Consider the following 21,190-nt stretch of genomic DNA (forward strand, 5'->3'; position numbering starts at 1 on the left):
AAACGCTAGTTTCTCACAAAATGCATGACAAGAATACTGCCTGCACATTTTGCCACATATCTCAGGTCCTATAAATATTGGAAGCTTACTTTTTAAAGAAATGAAAGCTGGGAATCTGGGGATCATGGTTTATCTGGCGGAGCAACTGCCTCCTTGCCCCCCCCCACAGATGCCCATGATTCCAGCCTGCACCACTTTGTGACTTTACAAACAGTTCATTCATGATTTATTCAGTTCTTAGAAGCTAAGTGTCCCCACTGTATCATTTCAGGAGCAGTACTCATACAGATTTTTTAAATTGCGGGGGGCAGGGGGGAGAGAAGGAGAAACACTAAACAAAGTATTGCTCTCTGTATGGTGACCCCACAACATTTTGTGTTCCCTTTCCCTTTTTTACTATAGTACTGGAGTTCATAGCTTCGCCTTTAAAAATGCAATAAGTGTCCATGTAGCCCCCTTTTGGCTTTTGCTACAGAATGACAATCATCCCTGCATCAAAGGCTATATCTCCGGGAATGGGTTACTGCTTGTACAGTGCTGTGTTCCAGCTAGCTAGCACTCTTTTACAGTAGTACAGCTTTGCTGAGGAGGGAAGCATCTGGGATTTCTCCTCCATCTGAGAGGACCCTTAGTATAGGCTAGTTACATCTGAGCTCCCTCTAGAGATCTGCCAGAGAAAATGTGCTGATAGCTGTTCAATTAGCCAACATACAAGTCTCAGAGAATGAAAGGACATTTCTTGTCACGAGCCCACCTCTTTAAGATAAATGCAATCGTTACTACTTCTCAGACTATGTCTTATATCCATGTACTTATTGCACCCCTAGAAGGAAGTACCTTGAAATGCTGCACTAAAGGACTGCTCACCTTTTTCAGCTTTTACCCTGGCATCATATCTCATACTGTTGAGAGGCGAGGCAGGCAGTTAGCGGCAAAAGACAAAACAAGACTCCCCAGTTTCAGAGATGGAGCCATTCTCCACTAGATCTGCACACCCCACAGAGTGCTGTTCTCTCTTCTCAGTCACCGCCGGGCATTAGCAGAGGTCTTGAACTGGGAGCTGACAAGTGTTGTGAAGGGCAGCTTAGAACTTGCTCCCTGCAGGCTTTGCTACTGATGCAAAACTAACTCTTGCTGTGACCCAGCACTGAGCAGATCATTGGTCAGGTAGGCCACCATCCCCAAACTGCTGAATTTTCAATCTTCCGCTGACAGCCTTTGGGAAGAGTGCTGGGCCTTGGGCACTGGTTAAGCAGAGACATCTCATCTGGGAGCAGGAGCTGTCAGGTCTCTGGGCCTGAGATTATCTAATAAATTTCAGCTGCTTTACAAAGCAGATGGAGAGAGTGGTGGCTCCTTTGCTAGCTCAATCCCTCTCTCCTCCCTTTCCCTTCAACCGGGACATTCAGAACTCCCAAGAAGAGATGTCTTTCTTTAACCCATTATCTCCTCCCCATCTTTTGTTTCTGCATTTAAATGTCTAATCTTTAGAAAGAGGGATTGAAGATAAGACAGACTGTAAGGCACGCGGCTGAACTTGGACAAGGGGACCATAGTGACAACTGGACTGCAGCCACTAACATGTTATGTGGCTGCACACCTTCTCCCTGATGAGTAGAGTGTAGGGTGAAACACAGGACAAACTGTATTTATGGCAGTCGAGAGCTAAAAGGACATATTAACGTTGTAGCAGTTCATATACTGTTCCAAGCTGGAGCCCATAGGGGGCAACTGGCCAAGCACAGCAAGAATCCAGGAGAAGCGTCAGGTGGTCAGGACCGTGGACAGCTCACTGCAGCAGCAGGTGGCAAGCCAAGCCGAACCACACTACAGCATGCTTAGTGTTTTTTCCAGCAAGACTCTGGAGCCAACTATGAGCTTAAGGCCCAAACTACATTACTTGCACTACTGGGAAGCACAACAGGGTTTTAATTAATAATTACAATGATGATGATGATAAGTACAGGGGGGCAAGTTTCATCATCTTAGCATGTGGGGAAGGGAGTTTTAGCCCTTTCCTCCCCAGCAGTGAACCTGATGACAACCATCCCCATGCTGCCATTAGCCTTAGGAATAAAGCTCCTATGTTGCTCAGCACTGGGCCACAGCAATACTCCCCACAAACTGCAGTCCCAATGAAAACCGTCCCTATGCCTATTAATTATTTAAAAACCCTGGTGCGCTTCCAAGTGATGCATTTAGCATTGTGTGTAATTTGCCCTAAGTAGCTCTGCAGCCATCTCAGGCTCCACTTTCTCAGGGGAAAAACACTTCAGCTTAAACAACCTGTGCCCTGTTCTGAAAGCAATGTTCTAATGGAGTTGGAAAACCTTGGGCTGTCCCTGAATATGCCAGGATAGTGGAGGGAGGTCCTCCCAAGCTGCAGGCAGCTCTGGAATTTTGAAAAAAAATTATTGCATAAAAATATACATTTAACAATCCACCGTTCTTCCTTCATGGAACCCAAGGCAATGTATGTGTGTTTCCCAGGCGGTCTCCCATGTAGGCACTGACCAGACCCAGACTTGCTTAGCTTCAGCAAGGTGGTGGCCTCATGTGCCTTCAGACCATATACTGCCATGAGTTAGAGGAGGAGGACCGGGGTACCTGCTCTGGCAGAGAGAATGGAGGCATCACCAACCCATGCAGAGCTCCCCATCCATGAGAATCTTTGGTAGGTTAAAGATCCCACTGTCTAGATTTTCTGGTCCCTCCTCTGATAGCAGGGAGGGGTCTGTCCTTGAGGTAACATGAATTGATATACTACAATGGCTCTACTGGGGCTGTACTTACATTACTGGAATAAAACAGTTGCATATTATGTACTTGAATCCTACACTCTCCTGGTAATATTTGGATGTCTGAAAGAGGGAGTGGTGGATCACACTGGAGGTTTCCACATCAGCTCCTCCTGCAGCCACCCTAGGAACTGTGGGAATGATGTGGGAATTTCCCGTGTGATCTTCCATTCCCAAGTGTTCTCAAATGATTATGACAATCCACTCTGGCTACAGAAAAATGAGTCCAAGAATTCCCATTGGATACCAACGCAGGTAGTCTGGATCCCCAAGTGGGTTGTGCTTACGATATGTCCCATCCCAAACTTCATTAGTCATTTGGGGGGAAGGTATTTCCAATTAAATTATCCTGAACACCTTCAGACTTACCATCTGTTGAGACCTGAAATTGTTTTCTCTACACCCAGAGATTGCACACCCAGCTCATATGAAGGGGAGCCTCCCCTTCATTTTGAGGTTCATGTGAGTGAGGCAGTGCCCATGCAATGTGAGAGCATGGCTGTAGGGGAAACAGCTAAAAAGGGAGAAGCTGTGCTGAGCCTGTCGTTGTTGTTGTTAAAAAAATCACTTGCAGGGGCCACCAAGGATATGGGTAAAATGCTGGGAGGCGAAGAGGAAAAGGACCCTGATGCCCAGAAGAAGGAAGAAGAGCGACAAGAAGCCCTGCGTCAGCAAGAGGAAGAGCGCAAGGCAAAGCATGCCCGCATGGAGGCTGAACGGGAAAAGGTCCGACAGCAAATCCGGGATAAGGTGGGTAACTAATCTGCTGGCTTTCAAGGAATGGCCGTGTAATTTAGTTAGAGCATTGTTCCACATCCTTTAGCCAAATAGGCTCTCAGAGGGGGTTACAAAACTCCATTCTAACATAGTCCCTGCTCTCAGGCTCACAATCTGAATAGTCATGACACGCAAGGAAAAACGAACGGGAAGGAGGAGGAAAAAGCATACTCAATCACCAGCTCTTAATGTTAACACTTCTTCAAATTTCAGCCTGTGTCAGCGGTGGTTCTGGCAGTAGTGGCTCATCAGGTGGGGTGGAGCCATTCCACTAGCTTCCTGGCAGGTGGGCTGCTGTTGTTTCTCAGGAGAGAGGTGCAAGGCAGCTGGGGGTTGACATGAAGCAAAGGCACCAGTGGAGCCAATCTCCGCTGTCTCTCTCTTGGTAAGCTACAGTGACCCACCTGCTCTATCGTGGCTCTACTCCGCATGGCGAGTCACCTCTCACTCTCTTGGACATGATAAGGAGCCGTCTTTCCCTGAAGATATCCTCCCCCACACCCCGCCCCAGATCAGATCCAGGAGCAGAGGTATGCTTTGACGATTGATTAAGTGAGGGCAGGGGGGACTGAGCTGAGGGAAGAGTGCTATTTTCCATATTATTTACTTTCACATTCTCTACAGGGTAGGATAAATAGGTATTCACAAAGCTCCCACATAATTGTGGCTGGGCAAGTTGAGACTCCTGCCTAGAGTCTGTGGTTGTATGGTTGGCATGCTGCAGTTCTTCTGCCAAGGCGCACTCACCTGCCCTCATAGCATCCCCGATCAGGGGATCCGTTGGGCAGTATGGACCTAAGGACCAATCTAAACAAATTCCATTTTCTTCTATCGGCCTCACGTCCAAGAGGTCCTAGAGAGCTGCTGGTTGGGAACCCAAGAGTTAATTAAAATAGCTCAAGCCTGCCACTTTAATTCTGCTGATCCTGTTGATGCGACGCAATAGATTACGTTCAGCTTTCCGTGGCCTTTATCATTAACAGGTTTTAAAGTTCAGAATATAAATATAAGGGTAAATTCCAATTCTCTTGCCAACTGGGAACAACTTGGGGCAAACTTACGGGCCAGCCCACACTCAGTCAGGATAATACAAAGATGATAAAAGAGCGTAAATAGCCAAAACAAATAGGGACTCTACTGCAGTTAGCGGGGTTTGCTTATCAAAAAGCACTCTGTTCAGGAACATCAAAGCTTGGGAGTCTTTTACATTCTTGGGCTCATCGCCAGACAGATATGAGCTTTTTAAGCATCAACTGGGTAGCTGGGGCAAGGATAATATAAAGGGTAAGGTTGTTTCTTACGATCAAACTGAGGAGCTCCAAAGGTACGTCTTGTTAGGTGGCCATCTTCCCCCCCAGCCGAGCAGAGGTAGTGACTACGCCCAGGCCAGGAGGACAGGCAAGGCAGCTCCTGCCACACAGTTCTTCCCTCAGATAGCTGCCATGACGGCAGAATCCTCACAGGAGGGGGCTTGATGGAGTTCTCCTCCTCCCTCCCCAACAACAGTGGTGTCTCTGGCTGTTTTGCCCTTGATCTTGCATGAGGGGAACAGTTGGAAGAAATGACAAGGGTAGGACAGCACGGAGACTGAACCTATAGGGAATCTAGGAAGATGCTATTGGCAGTGTCAGTCTAAGATATCTGGAAATATGATGAACCTGGCTTATATTGGCCTTGATTGCTAAGGCTTAGCCAGCCTGGCATTTTTGCCTTCCATTTTCAAAAGCCATTTTGGAGAGTCACTCAAACTAGTCTGCCTTATTTGGTATGTGTATTGTTTACCCATCACCTAGACCACAAAATCTAGCCCTCCCCACTTTCTATCCTAGCCAATCACCTTTAAATATCTAAAAGTATTAAGAGAACTCTGATAGGTTATATAAATTTCTTGAAAAAAGAAAATATTTGAATCACATGGACAATTGGAAACCTCTCCTATGCTGGATTTTCCTGACTGGTTTTTCACAAACTGTAATTCTTTTCATTGCATGGTACCAAATGGTCCACGACAGAAGGGGTGGCTAGTCCAATTCTGAAGGATTTCCTTGTTAAAGGGTATGATGAGTGGTTATTTTGCTGATCTCCTTTGGGTTGTGCAGAGCTTCTTTTGCAATATGGTACATTATTCCCGTGTTCCTTTTTCTTTGGTTTTCTAACATGGAGGTTGCCTATCTGCCTTCCAGGTCTTTGAAAACAAAAGGCTTTGGAAATGAACTTTGACTCTTAGAACCTTGTCACCTGCACAAGTACAGATCTTATATCCAAGGGGTAAATTAACTTACAGAATTCATTGCTTTTATGTTTTGAATTACGAGTTAAGCTGTTTGCCTAAGAATAAATCTATTTTTATTGACTGCACTCTACACTCCCTCTGGATTTGAACCATCTGTACCTGCCTATGTGCTTACATTTTTGTTGTTGTTGTTCTGTTGTACTCTACTGGTAAATTGGTATTTTGGTTTTCTAGGAGAAACTGAGGCAGCTCCAAATGCCTAAAGAGCTAAAAGTGGAGTAGCATGATCCATATGGAATCATGGAAATGATGGCTACCATTTTGGTGATTTTTTTTTTTACTTTTAAACAGGGAAATACGTGCGCATACACAACTAGGAGACTGGTTGTTGTTTTTAAAACAAACAACCATCATCCCTAAGTATCCCACAACATCCATGCACAGGGACTTGCTTCTCCTCTCTTTTCCCATTCCTTTCAAGTACATTGGAACATAAGAATCTGCCCTATACTGACTCAGGTCTTGCTCCATCTGGCTCAGCATTGTTCACACTGACTGGCAGCAGCTGTCCAAGGTTCCAGATTGGGTTCTCTCCCAGCCCTACCAGAAGATGCCTGAGATTGAACTTGGGGCCTTCTGCATGCAAAGCAGATGCTCTACCACTGAGCTAAGGCCCTTGCCCATGTTTCATATTGTTTCATACATGCTCATATGCATGTCATAGAGCAGAAATGGGGGGACTGTGGCCCTCCAGACATTGTTTGACTACAGCTCCCATCAGCACTGACCATTAGCTGTGCAGACTAGGATTTATGGGAATTGAATCCAACAAAATCTGGAAGGGCACAAGTTCCCCATCCCTGCTATATGGATTAGCAGGCACTCAGCCATGCAGCTGTGCTCCTGTTTTAGCTTTTTTGGAATAAGAGAAAGGTTACCAATGACTATCATTGCCTGGCTTCATCACTCACAAAGCGCACCCTTCTCATGGAACAGGGTAACTGACCAGCATGAGCTGGAGCAGGTCGCAGCAGATGGGAATATCCTATAACTGACTGCACAGTGGCCCCTACAGGTCCAGCACCTTGAAAATTACCCACAGTATCTTGACTGGAAGAGTTCAATATATATCCCAGTTCCAAAGAAAGGGGATCCCAGGGAATGCAGCAGTTATCGAACTATTGCCTTTAATATCCCATGCAAGTAAAGTAATGCTCAAGATTCTACAACAAAGGGTCTTACCATATATGGAGCAAGAAATGCTAGATGTCCAAGCTGGATTTAGAAAAGGAAGGTACCAGAGATCATAATGCATACGTTGGATAATGGAACGGACCAAGGAATTTCAGAAGAAAATCTCCCTGTGCTTTATAGATTACAGCAAAGCCTTTGATTGTGTAGATCATGCGAAACTATGGAATGCTTTAAAAGAAATGGGGGTGCCACAGCATCTGATTTTCCTGATGCGCAACCTATACTCTGGACAAGAGGCTACTGTAAGGACAGAATATGGAGAAACTGATTGGTTCTGAGTCGGAAAGGGTGTGAGACAGGGGTATATTTAGGGTGCTATATGTTAAATCTATACGCAGATCATATGGAAAGCGGGATTGGACCAAGATGAAGGAGGTGTGAAAATTGGAGGGGTGAAAATTGGAGTATGGTATCATCTGCATATCTTAAATAATTTTTAAATTATTCAAAATAATTTAAGATATACAAACGATACCATACTGCTAGCAGAAACCTGTAATGATCTGAAACAAAGGCTGATGAAAGTTAAAGCGGAAAGCACAAAAGCAGGACTACAGCTGAACGTCAAGAAGACTAAAGTAATGACAACAGAAGATTTATGTATCTTTAAAGTTGACAATCAGGACATGGAGCTTGTCAAGGGTTATCAATACCTTGGCACAGTCATTAACCAAAATGGAGACAAAAGTTAAGAAATTAGAAGAAGGCAAGGACTGGGGAGGGCAGCTATGAGAGAACCAGAAAAGGTCCTCAAATGCAAAGATGTATCACTGAACACTAATGTCAGGATCATTCAGACCATGGTATTCCCAATCTCTATGTATGGATGTGAAAGTTGGACAGTGAAAAATGTGGGTAAGGGCAAAATCAACTCATTTGAAATGTGGTGTTGGAGGAGAGCTTTGTAGATACCATGGACCATGAAGAAGACAAATAATTGGGTGTTAGAACAAACTAAACCAGAACTATCATTTGAAGCTAAAATGATGAAACTATCATACTTTGGACACATAATGAAAAGACACGATTCACTAGAAAGACAATAATGCTGGGCAAAACAGAAGGGAGTAGAAAAAGAGGAAGACCAAACAAGAGATGGATTAATTCCATAAAGGAAGACACAGACCTGAACTTAGAAGAGCTGAACAGAGTGGTTTAAAACAAATGCTACTGGAGGTCTGATTCATCGGGTCACCATAAGTCCTAATCGACTTGAAGGCACATAACAACAACAAAATCTTGTAAGCAGAATAATAACCCTGTCTACCAAGACTTAAGCCTCCGTTCCCTGTCCTTCTTCAAGAAGGAAAAAGTGGGTTAAAATGATTAGTGGCTGTTTACACAAATCTTATCTGGGTCTCAGTGGAGCATCCCAAAACTCCTCAGTGCATGGTTGCCTCCTTGCAAAAAGGCATCTTCCCCTTTCTGCTTATTGAGTCGGTCACTGGAGGTGGAGGGGTGAACTTTGGCATGCTACAAAATTACCGTCTTCTTCCATCTATGAAATGGCCATCTGTCATTGTCAATCCTCAAATGTATTATAGCAGGTCATCATTGGGCTTTTGATGCTGTGGGAAAAGAGACTCCCTGCTATTGACAGCAGCTATTAATTCAGTAGCTTTAGTGCTGCTTCAACCTTTCTCCCCCCCCCAAAAAAAACAACTCAGTGCCCATCCATTATCACCTTCACAGTGTTGTTGTTTTCTAGAAAAGCTTTGAATTTCTCCCTCCTGATCTCTGTGGTGATCCCAAGAGCCTGCACCTGCGGAAGTAGCAGCCTGTTAAGCAGAGACCATGTTAGCGCAGGCACGGGCCTCAAAGACTGCTCTCCCCCAGGACCTCACATACACACTGATGAATGATTCTTCTCTCATTTCTCCATTTGCACTGCAGACGAGAGGAGAATCATTCATGAGTTTGCGGTGTGTGGTCCCAGAGGAAAGAGCAGCCTTCGGAGCCAGCAAAGAGCCTCTGCAGCCTGCTCTACACTCTGCATGACTGCTTTGCCCCTTTTCTCTTTTCCTTTTTTTTTTTTTTGTCCTAGCCATTGCCCTGATCCCGATTATTTGTCTTCTGGGAAGGAAGGGAGAGAATGGGTGATTGAAGATAAACTGAGGACCAACATCTATCCGCTGATTGGGAACTGGTGACCAAGATACATCAGAAATGTGGACTGAAGATGATCAGGACACAAAAGCAAACTATCAACTGTGTGTCATGGAACTGATTTAGAACAGCAAAGGGGTGCTTGTTGATTAGCATGTTAGAAGGACCAACTCCTAATTTCTTGGTGAACCAAGACCCAAATCCAGAAGGATGAGCAGGAAAACTCAGCGCTCCCTAGCAGATCTGTGCCCTGCTTTTCAGAAGCTAGCTCATACAATACCCCCTTACCAGACACTGGATGGCTGACAGCTGAACATTTGAATAGATCAGAGCTTGGAAAAGTTACTTTTTTTAAACTACAACTCCCATCAGCCCCAGCCAGCATGGCCACTGGACTGGGCTGATGGGAGTTGTAGTTCAAAAAAGTAACTTTTCCAAGCTCTGGAATAGATTCAACTGAAAAGCATTGTATTTGAGGTGCTCGAAATATGTACCTATGATGGGCCATTTAGACATGCCAGGCTGTTGTTTTTTGTGTTTTTTTGACGGTGTGAGATTAAAAATTCTTTATTTTACAATTTTACAAAGCAGCTTTACATGAAGCACAAAGCTGATCCATTTACTTTTTAATATGTGTGTGTGTGTGTTTATAAACATAATAGGACCATTCCCACTCCAAAAAGTCATTTCTTGCCATGTATCAAACTCACCTGTGCACATTGTGCTTAACCCAGAAAGTCTGCAGACATACCAGTTATTACTTGATGCAGTCCCATAGAGATGAACACACATGTGAATGGCAGCCCTTGGAAGCACATATGCAAGATCTTGATCTCCACACTCTGTCAATATGTCCACCTTCTCCTCCTGAACTGCACTCTCAGCACAGGCAGGAGATTGCATAATCGGAAAGCTGAACTAGAAAGGAGGGGAATCATCTGCATTGGCAGAATGTGTAAACATTAAAAGGCACCTAATTGCCCCTTCACTCTAGAAACTGCACTAGGGGAAAACACTACAAAGCTGGCTTCGTGTGCAATGTAAGACTTGAACCTCTGTAAAAAACTTTGTAAGTTAAATGGTTAAATGGTTAATTTCTGGTCTTCAGAGTCAATATGTTCATATTTACAAATTATGGACTAGATCCTAAGGACTCAAAATCAGATAGGTGAAGAATGAGGGAAACCAGACACAAAGGAAAACAAGGCTCCTATCTCTCGTGAAGGCAGATGGGGACATTTTAGCAGGTGCTAACCCTTCAATGCAAACTACACCTGTCCCTCTTTTAGAAAGGCAAACGTAGTTCTAACCAACTAACTAAGTTGGAGGCGTAACGCCCAGGTGTGGGAGTCAGCCCCATGCTAGGAGAGAGAGCAGAGACAAAGGGGTGTCTCCTCTCTCCCAGACAGTCTGAGGAGGAAGAAGTGGGAAGGGCAGAAGGAGGAGGGGCAGGTAAGCTTCCCTAAAGAGGTATCAGTCTAGCGACAGAAGGAAGTCAGTCAGAGCATCACAGGTAAAGGTAAACAAGCCTATCCATCTGGAGGACCCTAGCTCTATCTCCCTTCTGGAACACAAACAAAAGAACAAAACAGGAGTTGCTCTTGCCCCACTTCCAACAGGTAATACATAGCCATCATGACTAGTAGCCATTGATAACCTTATTCTCCATGAATGTGTCTATTCAAGCTATCCAAGGTGGAGGCCATCACCACCTCTTGTGGGAGCCAGTGCTATAGTTGAACTGCACACTCCGTGTGAAGAAGTACTTCCTTTTGTCTCTTCTGAATCAGCGATGGCTGGTGCCCATTGGGGCTGATGGGGAGAGAGCTGGGAGGCCAACAGTAGCTGGAGCCAGAGCCAACGACAGGAGGGGCTAACAAATTCTGATTTTGTCCAACCTGTTGAGTTCTATAAAGGCAACCCTGAGACTAAGAGGATGCTGATAGCCACAGCCATCCCCTGGACTGCTTGTAAGAAAGAAGGCAGGCATGTGGGAGCTGGCTGGGGGCAGAGTCCAACTCAGGTTCGTGGGGCAGTACCCCATTCGCCCTAATGGGCCATCCTCTCCTGTGCTGAATCTCCCCCCATTCAGCTTCATTGGATGACCTTATGAGAGAGGGAGAAAAATGTCTCCGTCCACTTTCTCCAAACCGTGCATGATTTTATACTCCTCTATCATGTCCCCTCCCCCCCCCCACTAGTCTTTTCTCTGAGCTAAATGGCTCCAAACTTATGATACATGTTGCAAGATTAACATCTATGCTGGGATGGCTTGGGTGGGGGGGGGAGGCGCTGACAGCCTGATTGGAAGGAACCTTTCCAAAGGTGTCTCTTTACTGTCCGTATCTCTCTCTGTCAATCACTGCCTCATTTCTGGCTCTCACTGTCTCCAGGATATTAGAGGGGGCAATGCGTGGGTCTCTATTGCCCACACTATAAGTGGAAGTATTACAGCCTTGCGTTCATTATCTGCAATCTTCAATATCCTTCTGCCGAGGCAGATATTGCAGCAGTAGGCGCTGCGTATGCCCGGCCCACAGTATCTTGCTAGCAGGGGCAGATGGGAAGTGCAGATCCCAGCCTTGTGCAAATGAACATGTGGAGCAGCGCTTCTCTTTTAGCTCATCCATTTAGCGCATTCAGCAGGCCCAGCTTTTCTGCAGCTCCAGCCTTCCTCAGTGGGGCTCACGCCTGTAATCAGAATGCGTGGGGGAGGGCTGCCATACAGCCCCGCAGGACCCTGAAACCCCATAGTATATAACCAGACAGGGCTGTTCCAGAGCAAGCCAACTCAACCACTGGTCGGCAACCTGTTCTTTCCTCTGGGACGAGTTAAAGGCCTTATGCAAATTCAAAAGAGAGTGACAGACTGGCAGGATAGTGACTCAATCTTTCTGCTTGTGCCTTTTCGCTACCCGCGTGCTTTTCAAGGGCAATAATGCCACCCTCGGCACAGCCCCAGATCCATTTATGCCACCTCCAGAGATGCACCTCCAGAGGTGCTTTGTCCTTGGCCTTCGGAGAAAGGCATTTGCCAGAGACAAGGAGAGAAGGTGAGCGTAGAGGACGGCCTCGTGTGGGCTCCCCTGGGTGCTACTCTGAGCAGGTACAGGTGTCATTTATGCCCCAGGAGTGTAGGAAGGGTTACGAAAGAGGGGCTAGAGGACCACAAGGCATCCTTTTTGCAGCCCCTCTTGTATGTGCTGACCGCAGAGAAAAGAAGGAAAGACCCCCCCACAGACAGCCCTTTGCCACACACAGACAGACAATCCTGCATTGAGTTAATATGACTGGGAATGTGAGTAAGTGGTAATGAAGGCAGGGTGTGGTGGGTACTTTGCTTATGGTTTATGAGGGCCCCCCCAATATTCCTATCCATCATATCCCATAATGTCAGGTTGCAGAACCTCAGGCCCTGGGGGACAAATGTGGCCCTCCAAGCCTCTGTATCTGGCCCTTGGATCTCTCCCCAGGCGACATTCCTCACTGGCCCTACTTTGTATCCAGACTTTATGTGCCTGCCTTTATGGTGTCTTTGAACTTTAATCATGCCTCTTGCTGGTCTGGACGGAGGTTAAAAAGGGGTGCATGAGTATTTACAGAAACTAGCCTACTGTGCAATGGTAATATTTACATTCATTGCTCTGGCCCCATCCATCACTTCCATGTGACCCTCAGGAGGTTGTCCAGAAGGAGTGCAGCCCTCGGGCTGGAAAGGGTCCCCCACCACCACCATAATAATGTGTTTCGAGTTCCTCCTAGTCCCTGGCCTCATCTTTGGTGATGGTTTCCTTTCAGATTGCAGCTGGCTGTAGGAGCGTAGGAAGCTGCCTTATACCGCGTCAGACCAATGGTCCATTTGCTCAGTATTGTCTGCACTGGCTGGCAGCAGCTCTCTGGGGTTTCAGGCAGGGGTCCCTCCCTGCCCTACCCAGAGATGCTGGGAATTGTACCTTGGACCTTCTGCATGCAAGGCAGATGCTCTACAACCGAGCTGCGGCCCCTTCCCCTACCAATTAGGTAGGACGGGGCAGCCTCTAGTATTGCCATCTCTCTCCTGTTGTTTTTGCTTATTGGGACTAAAGCTTATTGCACAGAGACCAGCCTGAAACAGAACAAAGAATGACTCATGGGGACATTTGTGGGTGCAATTATGGACCGGCAATGCAAGCATGTTTATCCAGCAGATCCAGTGAAATCAGTGCATTTAATAATTAGTCCCAATAAGCAAAACAAAAGGAGAGAGGTGGCAATACCATTAACTTCAGTGGGTCTACTTTGAATTGGACTAGCATTGGAGATAAGCCTAAGAAACAGCTGCCTTTTACCCTGTAAATTAAAAAAGGAAAAAATAGGCAAATGGACTTTTACCAAAACCCAAATGGCACAAAATTCCTTCATGCCTGTCTCTGACAGCTTCCTGGTCTCTCCCATGCAGTACGGCCTGAAGAAGAAAGAGGAGAAAGAGGCAGAGGAGAAGGCAGCCCTGGAACAGCCATGCGAGGGGAGCCTGACGCGCCCCAAGAAAGCCATCCCGGCAGGCTGTGGGGACGATGAAGAGGAGGACGAGGAGAGCATCCTCGACACGGTGCTCAAGTACCTGCCAAGTCCACTGCAGGACATGTTCAAGAAGTAAAAGCCACGCCAGCCCCCTGCCTCACCCACAGCCCCCTGGCACTGCCTGTACAGCGCTTCGGTGGGGTGGGGGGGTTCCATTTCTTTTTGACTTCATTTGATTTTTTTTCTCTTTGGGTTTTGTTCCAAGGGGACCCCATGCATATCCTTGTGCCATAGGGCCCCTGCCAATTCACCACCCAGCCGCCCGGCCCTTTGTCCCCGGGAGAAGCACCCCAGGCCCAGGACGTGCTCCCCCTCCTTGCACCATCAGACCAAAGGCCACTCTCACCTGCTGTGCTCCCTAGAGCCACAGGCTGGCCACTGCCGGGAGCCTGCCTCCCCTTTCCCCTACCCCTGCCCCTGCCCCATCCCTGTGGCGGAGCTGGCGTTCTCTTGTGCCAAAGTGCCAGCTGGCTTGACACAGGAGAGGGGAACTGGGCACCCGGGTGAGGTACTGGGACCAAATTCACTGATGAAACCTCATGGGGTACTGGAGAAGGGCTCGGGGAGGGAGCCAGGGCTCTGCACAATGCCATGCCCTAGGCACATTCCTGAGCCCCACGCCGACTGCCTGCTGGGGAGGGACTGTGTGCCCATTTCCCTCCACGCCACTCTTCCTGCCAGCTCCTTGGGGGCAAAGCCAGCCCTTGCACATTCTATCTCTAACCAAGGGAGCGACCAATGGGAGCCTCCCCCTGCCCCTCATCCTAACTTCCAAGGGCTGTTGGCCTACACGATTGTTTGTCACATGCTTGGGGGAGGAGGAGCTTGTTTCTGGAAGGAATCAAGAACTCACATCACACTCATGTGGAGACATATATGTGCACCAGGAATTTTGAGGAAAAAGTTGTCCCCCTGCACTTCCCTTTCACATGCACACATTCACAAGAACACGTGTAGAGACATCTTCCACGACCCCACTAGGGCTGGTCAAGAGTCCAAAGGGTCCAAGTTCACCGTTCAGCTCTTCCTCAGGATCCATGGGGTAAACTTTGGGTTCCAAGAACACTTGGCTCCCTGACGGATGCGAAGAACGGGGATAGGGGGTTCACCCCAGTTGCTCAGCCATCTTTATTTGGTCCACGTCATTCTTTTACTTTCAAGCTGCCCTGGTTTTTTATCCCAAAGTGCCCTGAAGCTGGGACAACTACAGTCTGCAGAGTAAGAAGACCCAAATTAAGAGGTTACCCTTCTTCCGATTCTGCTCCACCAACTGCTGTTTTGTGGAGAGTGGCATAACCAGAGCCTGATTTGAGGAGCAGGAGACTGAAATGGATAAAGGGTGTTTCTAGACAGGGGCTTAATATTGTAAATGGGTCATTCAGGTATCATAAATGAGTCATTGGCAGTAGATTTACCCATTTTCCCAGAAAGGGTAAATCTGGATTAAATGGGGGGGGGGAATACAGGCTAGCATTTTAATGCCAATGATGTTGCGAAAAATGTGCATGCGTGAGGAGCCCACCCATCCCACAATAAACACCCATTCTAAAGCACTCAAAACTCAAAAAGGAATGGGGGCCATATACACTCAGCACCTGGTGGATGAGGTAAGAGATCCTTTTTCCAACCTGGAGACAGCTAGCTGCATTGACACGGATGGGGAACCAGAGGGGCATCACCTTCCTTGAAGGGGGCTGATCCAGGAGCCCTGGGACAGAAACGGATAACATGATATTGTGGGAGCAGCACGTATGTGCAGCCAAGCCCCAGCTGACAGTCCAGTCTTTCAGGATGAGGAGCCTCAGGGCTATTCTGAGGCCAAGAGCTCCGCATCAAACCCAATAAGCCCATTGCTGTGGGAATCTTGGCCCTCGGGATCCTGCTACAGGTGCAGGGCAGCACAGACTCAGACACAAATCTGGCCTACCCTGCTCTTACTCCCATGACATAACTATCTCTTTCCTTTTCATGCTGCCCCAGTTTTCTCCTTAACTGAAGAGATGCCAAGGAGTGAGGAACCACCACCCTCTCCCCACAAACATGCACACTAATTCATAGCAGGGGCAGAGGAGGAGGTACTATATAGCCTGTTTGGAAAACTATCCTCTTCCACCTCTGCAGCTCAATCCTGCCCATGGGGGTAGTGATCTCCGGATTCCCACCACCCTGCAACACATACCCAGTGACTCTGTTTTGCTGTGCTATTGTTGCATTCACTCCCCGCCTGCTAACCCCATCCTGTCTCCAGAGCCACAAGATTAAGCAAAAAGGGATGACTAGGAGATAAGGGGGGATGGGGGAAAGTCTCACTGCTGGTTAGTCGGGCCCCCGCCAAACGCCAACGGTCCTTGGCCACTGCTGAAAACAAAGGCAAGGGCCAGCCTTCCTTGAGGAAGTTCCATGATTCTCATTCTTCTGTTTGGGAAGGAAGGTCCTGATTGTTCTCCCAAGGTTCCCTGGTGCCCCCGGGGGCTTTTGCTTTTGTGTTGGGGTTGAGTTTGAATTTCAGAGATATCTCCCTGCATCCAGTGTCCTTCCTTCCTTCCCTAATAGTTAAAGCCATATCAGTTAGACTGCAATACTATCAACATTAAAAACTCTGCGGGCTGCGCTCTCTCTCATCTTGTACAAAGGAGCGTCCCGGGGGGGCTCCACCCGCCCCTTGCCCGCTTGTCTGTGTCTCCGGCCACCCGCCATGTGGCCCATGCGTGTTTTTCCATTGGTGTCTCTGTAACAGGGTAAATCACCCCAACGCCTGCCATCTGTCTTATTGTCTCTGCTAGTCACTCACAAGATGGTCACCGTATGGCCCCATGGAGCTCAGGTCTTGGAAGGGCAGAGGGGCCTCAGGCAGAGGAGAGAGAAAGGACCAGGCTGGAGGTGGTGAAGGGGGCAGCCCATTAAGCACCTTATTTGTCCAGAAGGCATTTTTGCCCATGGCTGGCCATTGTTTGTGCAATCATCTCTCACCAGACAAAGAGTGTGACTGCGGTGTGGAATGACTGACCACTGGAAGTTCCTTTCTGGTTGCTGGCAGGTGAGCTCTGTGACAAAGTGGCACTTTTTTGCCTAAGCTCACACATGTCCATTGTCTACTACTCGATCCTCTGGGCTGAATGTTGAAAATTGCAATAAGTCCACTTCTCACATGGGGCAAAGGGCTGACGCTGAAGCCAGCAGCCCACCTTCAGGGTTGGGTTGCTGATGCTCTCCGTTTATTTATGTTTTTTACCACTACAACAACCAGTTGGTGACCGGATCCCACAAATTGGGCTTGTGGCAAGGATACCAGTGAACCCCTGGATCCCACTGGCCACAATGCTTCTGCTGGCCTGTGACCTATCCAAGGCAAGAGTTAAAGACTGAGTCCAAGGATATCAGAGGGACATGGGATGGCAGCGCCCACAGCAGGAGAGAAGGATTAAACCTGGTGCCACCATGGGGGAATCTCTGTGGTGCCACTGTGGGCCCCTTCTCAAGTTAGCTTTGTGATGTGGGAACCTCAGCTGCTTCCTGCGCCACTAAGAGAACATCAGAGACCAACCACATGAGACAAGCTGAGGCTGCAGCTCCTTCCCACACCAAAAATGAAAATAAAAAGGCAATGCTAATGTGGGGAGGAGCCATTGTGTAGGCTTCTCCTATATGATCTTAGGCTTCTGCGATGGTCTCTGCGGCACTGGAAAGCACTGCACTGTAGCATTCCCAGGCCACCACCAAGGTGGCCTGAATGAAACCCCTTGTCTAGTACTTCATCATAACCACTTTTAGTTAGAGAAGCTGCTGCTTCCAATCTGAAGTGTACATGCACTTCAGTGTGTATGTATATGTGTGTGTGACTGGGTGTGAGTGTAAGAGAGAGAGAAAAGATATAGCTTGTGTACTAGTGAGTTTGAGCCAGCCTCCCTCCACCATCAAATGCATAAGGCAAATTTTGCCACTTCCTAGAACCCTTAACTCCCTTTTTTTCTTACATATTTTAAAACCTAGAACCACACATAAGAGTCACAGTTTATATTAATGCGTGCCTGCTGAACTGTGGAGGGGGTAGGAAGGAGCATTGACTGTTTCTTTATGAGGCGGTGCGTATCTCTGTGAGCATGTGGATGTGTGAGAATGAGAGCCAGGAGGTGTGCTTGAGTCTCTCTGTTTGCCAGTGCATCCATTCCAGCCTGTCCAAGTGTGCATTCCATTTCTTTTTGAATTGTTTCCAGAGCAGGACATCCTTCAGGGGCTCCACGTGGGCACAGAAGAATTGATCCCAGTCACCAGTCACCCCTGACCCGGCCAACAGCATTGCCAGAGGGGGTGCTGCATCATGCCCACATGCATGCATTTCCCTTTGTCTGCTTGTCTGTCACTGCTGTGTATGGGGGAGCCCTCCTGCCTTGTGTATTTACCCCCCCCCGGATTGTGTTACCCATCCTGCTTTGCTTGTGCCATCTGCCTTCTACAGTCATTGTGTCTGACTGGCTAGTAGTACTCATCCCACCTGCACTGTGAGGGGCATCGAACACAGCAATGCGGCCAAGTGTGCTGAATGGGATCGCCAATGGAAAGATCCAGCACGAGCTGAGCACCTTGTGGGCCCTTCAGGTTAAAGCTGCTGGAGGATCTCTGTCTCCCATCAGACAGCTGAACACCCTAGGCTATGGAGTGCACCACTTCTGAGCCATTGCCCTTGCACCCGTCAGCCTTTCGTTTAACCTGGGGGACAAGCAGGGAGCTGGCAGTTCCCCTTTTCCTTTCCTCGGTGGGGTGGAGGGTGCAGGCAAAGGAGTCAGTGAAGATTCAAGAGGCTCCATCCATCCTATGGTGACCATCCTGCTCTAACTAGTCTTTGAAGAAATAATAAAATTAAGAAATTTGTACATTGCCCTGCGTCAAGTGTCTCTGGCAGCACAATTGGGAGAAGGGATTGAAATAGCAGCAGCAGTAGGCAGAATTAAGGTGGGCACTGCAGCAGCAGAACTTCTCGGAAGGGTTGTGCGACTGCCTCCAGTGCTCAGATTACAAGGGAGCCTGGACTCTATTCTGCCTTTTATAACAGCCTCCTTAGCTGCTGCTTTTAAAAGGCTGGTGGAGGCATGATTTGACTAAAACTGGGGGCTAGTGCCAACTGGGACTGGTAGGGCAGAAGCAGGGAGACCAAAAGTAGGGGAAGTCATAGAAGAAGGTGAAGACAGACAAAACCACCCCCTGATTGGTTGTCAGAAGTCAGACAGCTTGGGGACTAGCTGAGGGCAGACTGAGGTTGGTGGGACAGTGAGCCAGTCACCCTAATAGACCAGTCTCTATTGACTGGGATGTGGGGAGAGTCTGAGAAATGGGGCTTGTGGATTTCATATTGGTCCCCTTACCTTTTTTACACACACACACACAACACTTCTCGCATACTTCGAGTACTAGCTGCCTCCCTCTTTGCAGAGAATAGCTAGGGAAAAAGGGAAGGAATTCTGATGGAACTGCTACTTCCCATGCTGTAGGCCAGGAATGGAGCACCGGTGGCCCTCCCAGATATTGCTGGACTACAGCACCCATATTCCCTTACTGTTGGCCATGCTGGCTGAGGCTGATGAGATTTGGGAGTCCCACAACATCAGGAGGGCCACAAATCCCCCTCCCCTGCTGTGGGCCCAAATCATTCATGTTATGAGAAAGTATACTTACTGTGCCTTCTCCAAGGTCACACCCACACCATACATTTCAAGCACATGGCTTCACCCAAAGAATTTGGGGAGTGTAGCTTGTTAAGGGTGCTAGGAATTGGAGCTCTGTGAGGGGCAAACTACAGTTCCCAGGATTCTTTGGGGAAAGCCATGTGCTTTAAATGTATGATGTGGATCTGATCCCACTAGCCTCTCCTCACTCATTACAGAGATAGATGAGTGGGGAGGGCATATACTTGAGCACCCAGCAGTTCAAGAGGTCGTTCATTACAAGTGTTGATACTTTCATCACCACCACCTTACTTTAATCTCAGTGCTGAGGAACTGCAGTATTCTCTCTTAAACCTTTCCTTCAGCCCTAAGGAATGCTGGGGTGGGGGGCAGCATGGGGGTGAGAGAGTTTTAGCCATGTTACCAACTGCCTTCAACAAGTGTGACAGTGATTTCGTTCTCTTCTTTCCCAGGGTTTCACTGGAAAGGGGTGTGGCTCAAGAGAACAATCTCATAGGCCCACCAGATGATAACTAGCCATCCCCTGTGTTAGAATGTTATTGCTGTACATGGGTCACATGTCAGGCAGGAGGAGCGGCGGCTGTGCTCTTAGCACATTTTAAAACTAGGACCAGGCCCCGACCTTTGGATCAGAATGGCCATGTTCTCTGTGCTGGTGAGCAAAGAATTTTAGAGCCAACATTCCTGGCAAGTGTAGTGCATTTGGGTCTGACAGAGCAAGCTAGAAGCAAGCCACTCTTGCTCTTTGGGCCAGACCCCTGCTGGGTGCTAGGGTGCTGGCCACATGGTAACAGATGACAGAAAGTATAGCCATTCTACGGTTATATCATCAGAGGTACTTAAGTGATAAACGCAAGGCATGGAGCCCCAAACCTCCCTGTTTGTTGCAGCTGGGTGACCTTGGGCAAGTTGCTTCCTCCTTGCGTGCCTCAGTTCTCCCTCTGTAAGCAGGGTAAGAGTTATCCCTGCTGCAAGTGAGTACATGTAAGACTAGAATGACTTTGGGACTTGTGAAATCAATGTACAGTTGATCCTTCATTTGGCACATAGCATAAGCCTAACAGAAGCTTGGAAGATGAACACCTACCAAATGTAAGAGCTGTTGCAATTATTCATGGTTGTGTTCGCTCTTTAAGGATTTGGTCCCAGATATATGTATCCACCGGGCATTAGCACAATCACCTCCAATAACTGACTAATACATCTATCGTGGATGACAATTCCAGGACTCTTCACAGAACTAGTCATAAAGATTTAAGTGTGAAACATTTCACAGGCTAGTTTGAAGGCTGCTTCTCCCTTTCTTTACTTTAAACAGGCTCTATCTTGGCAACTTACAAGGCCCAGTTTATTTTTCTGTAATTCTATCTGCCCAGAAAGCTGGATTTTTGCAAGCAAACTACCACTTCTCTAATAGATAGCAGGGTTTGTTTGTCTTAAAAAAAACCCACCCCCTGGAAATTAAGGGTCCACCTTCTTCCCCTCTTTCATGGACTCCTCTTACTGCTTACTTTGTGCTGCTTCCCAAAGCAGAGGGACCCACAGGAAAGCTGTGGCATTAAGGTTAGAACAATTGTCCATTTTTTCCCTAGTCACATAGGCTAGGTGGCCCTTGCTGCTTGTTCCAGACATATATGCAGCGCTAGAGCCTTAATCATGTTATGCTGTAAGAGGTGCCTGCACTTTGGCATCACATTGACTATGCTCTTCCAATAAAGGAGGGCCAAGATTTCTCTTGACACCACTGCTCTCTCTGAATTTGAGGTTTACATTTGGCAATT

The 21,190-nt window shown here is 47.6% G+C and overlaps 1 protein-coding gene across 3 annotated transcripts in view; it reads left to right on the forward strand.

The window, feature by feature from the left end:
* Nucleotides 1–18,551, forward strand: part of CPLX2 (complexin 2) — a 189,818-nt gene extending 171,267 nt beyond the window's left edge. For all 3 annotated transcript variants that reach the window (XM_061617517.1, XM_061617518.1, XM_061617519.1), the window contains 2 exons: nt 3,373–3,548; nt 13,607–18,551. In XM_061617517.1, coding sequence (XP_061473501.1) covers nt 3,373–3,548; nt 13,607–13,804 — 374 coding nt within the window. In that variant the 3' untranslated portion in view covers nt 13,805–18,551. The remainder of the gene's footprint in view (nt 1–3,372; nt 3,549–13,606) is intronic.
* The last annotated feature ends 2,639 nt before the right edge of the window (nt 18,552–21,190 follow it).

The sequence above is a fragment of the Rhineura floridana genome, chromosome 3 (genome assembly GCF_030035675.1).
Source record: "Rhineura floridana isolate rRhiFlo1 chromosome 3, rRhiFlo1.hap2, whole genome shotgun sequence".
Taxonomy (NCBI): domain Eukaryota; kingdom Metazoa; phylum Chordata; class Lepidosauria; order Squamata; family Rhineuridae; genus Rhineura; species Rhineura floridana.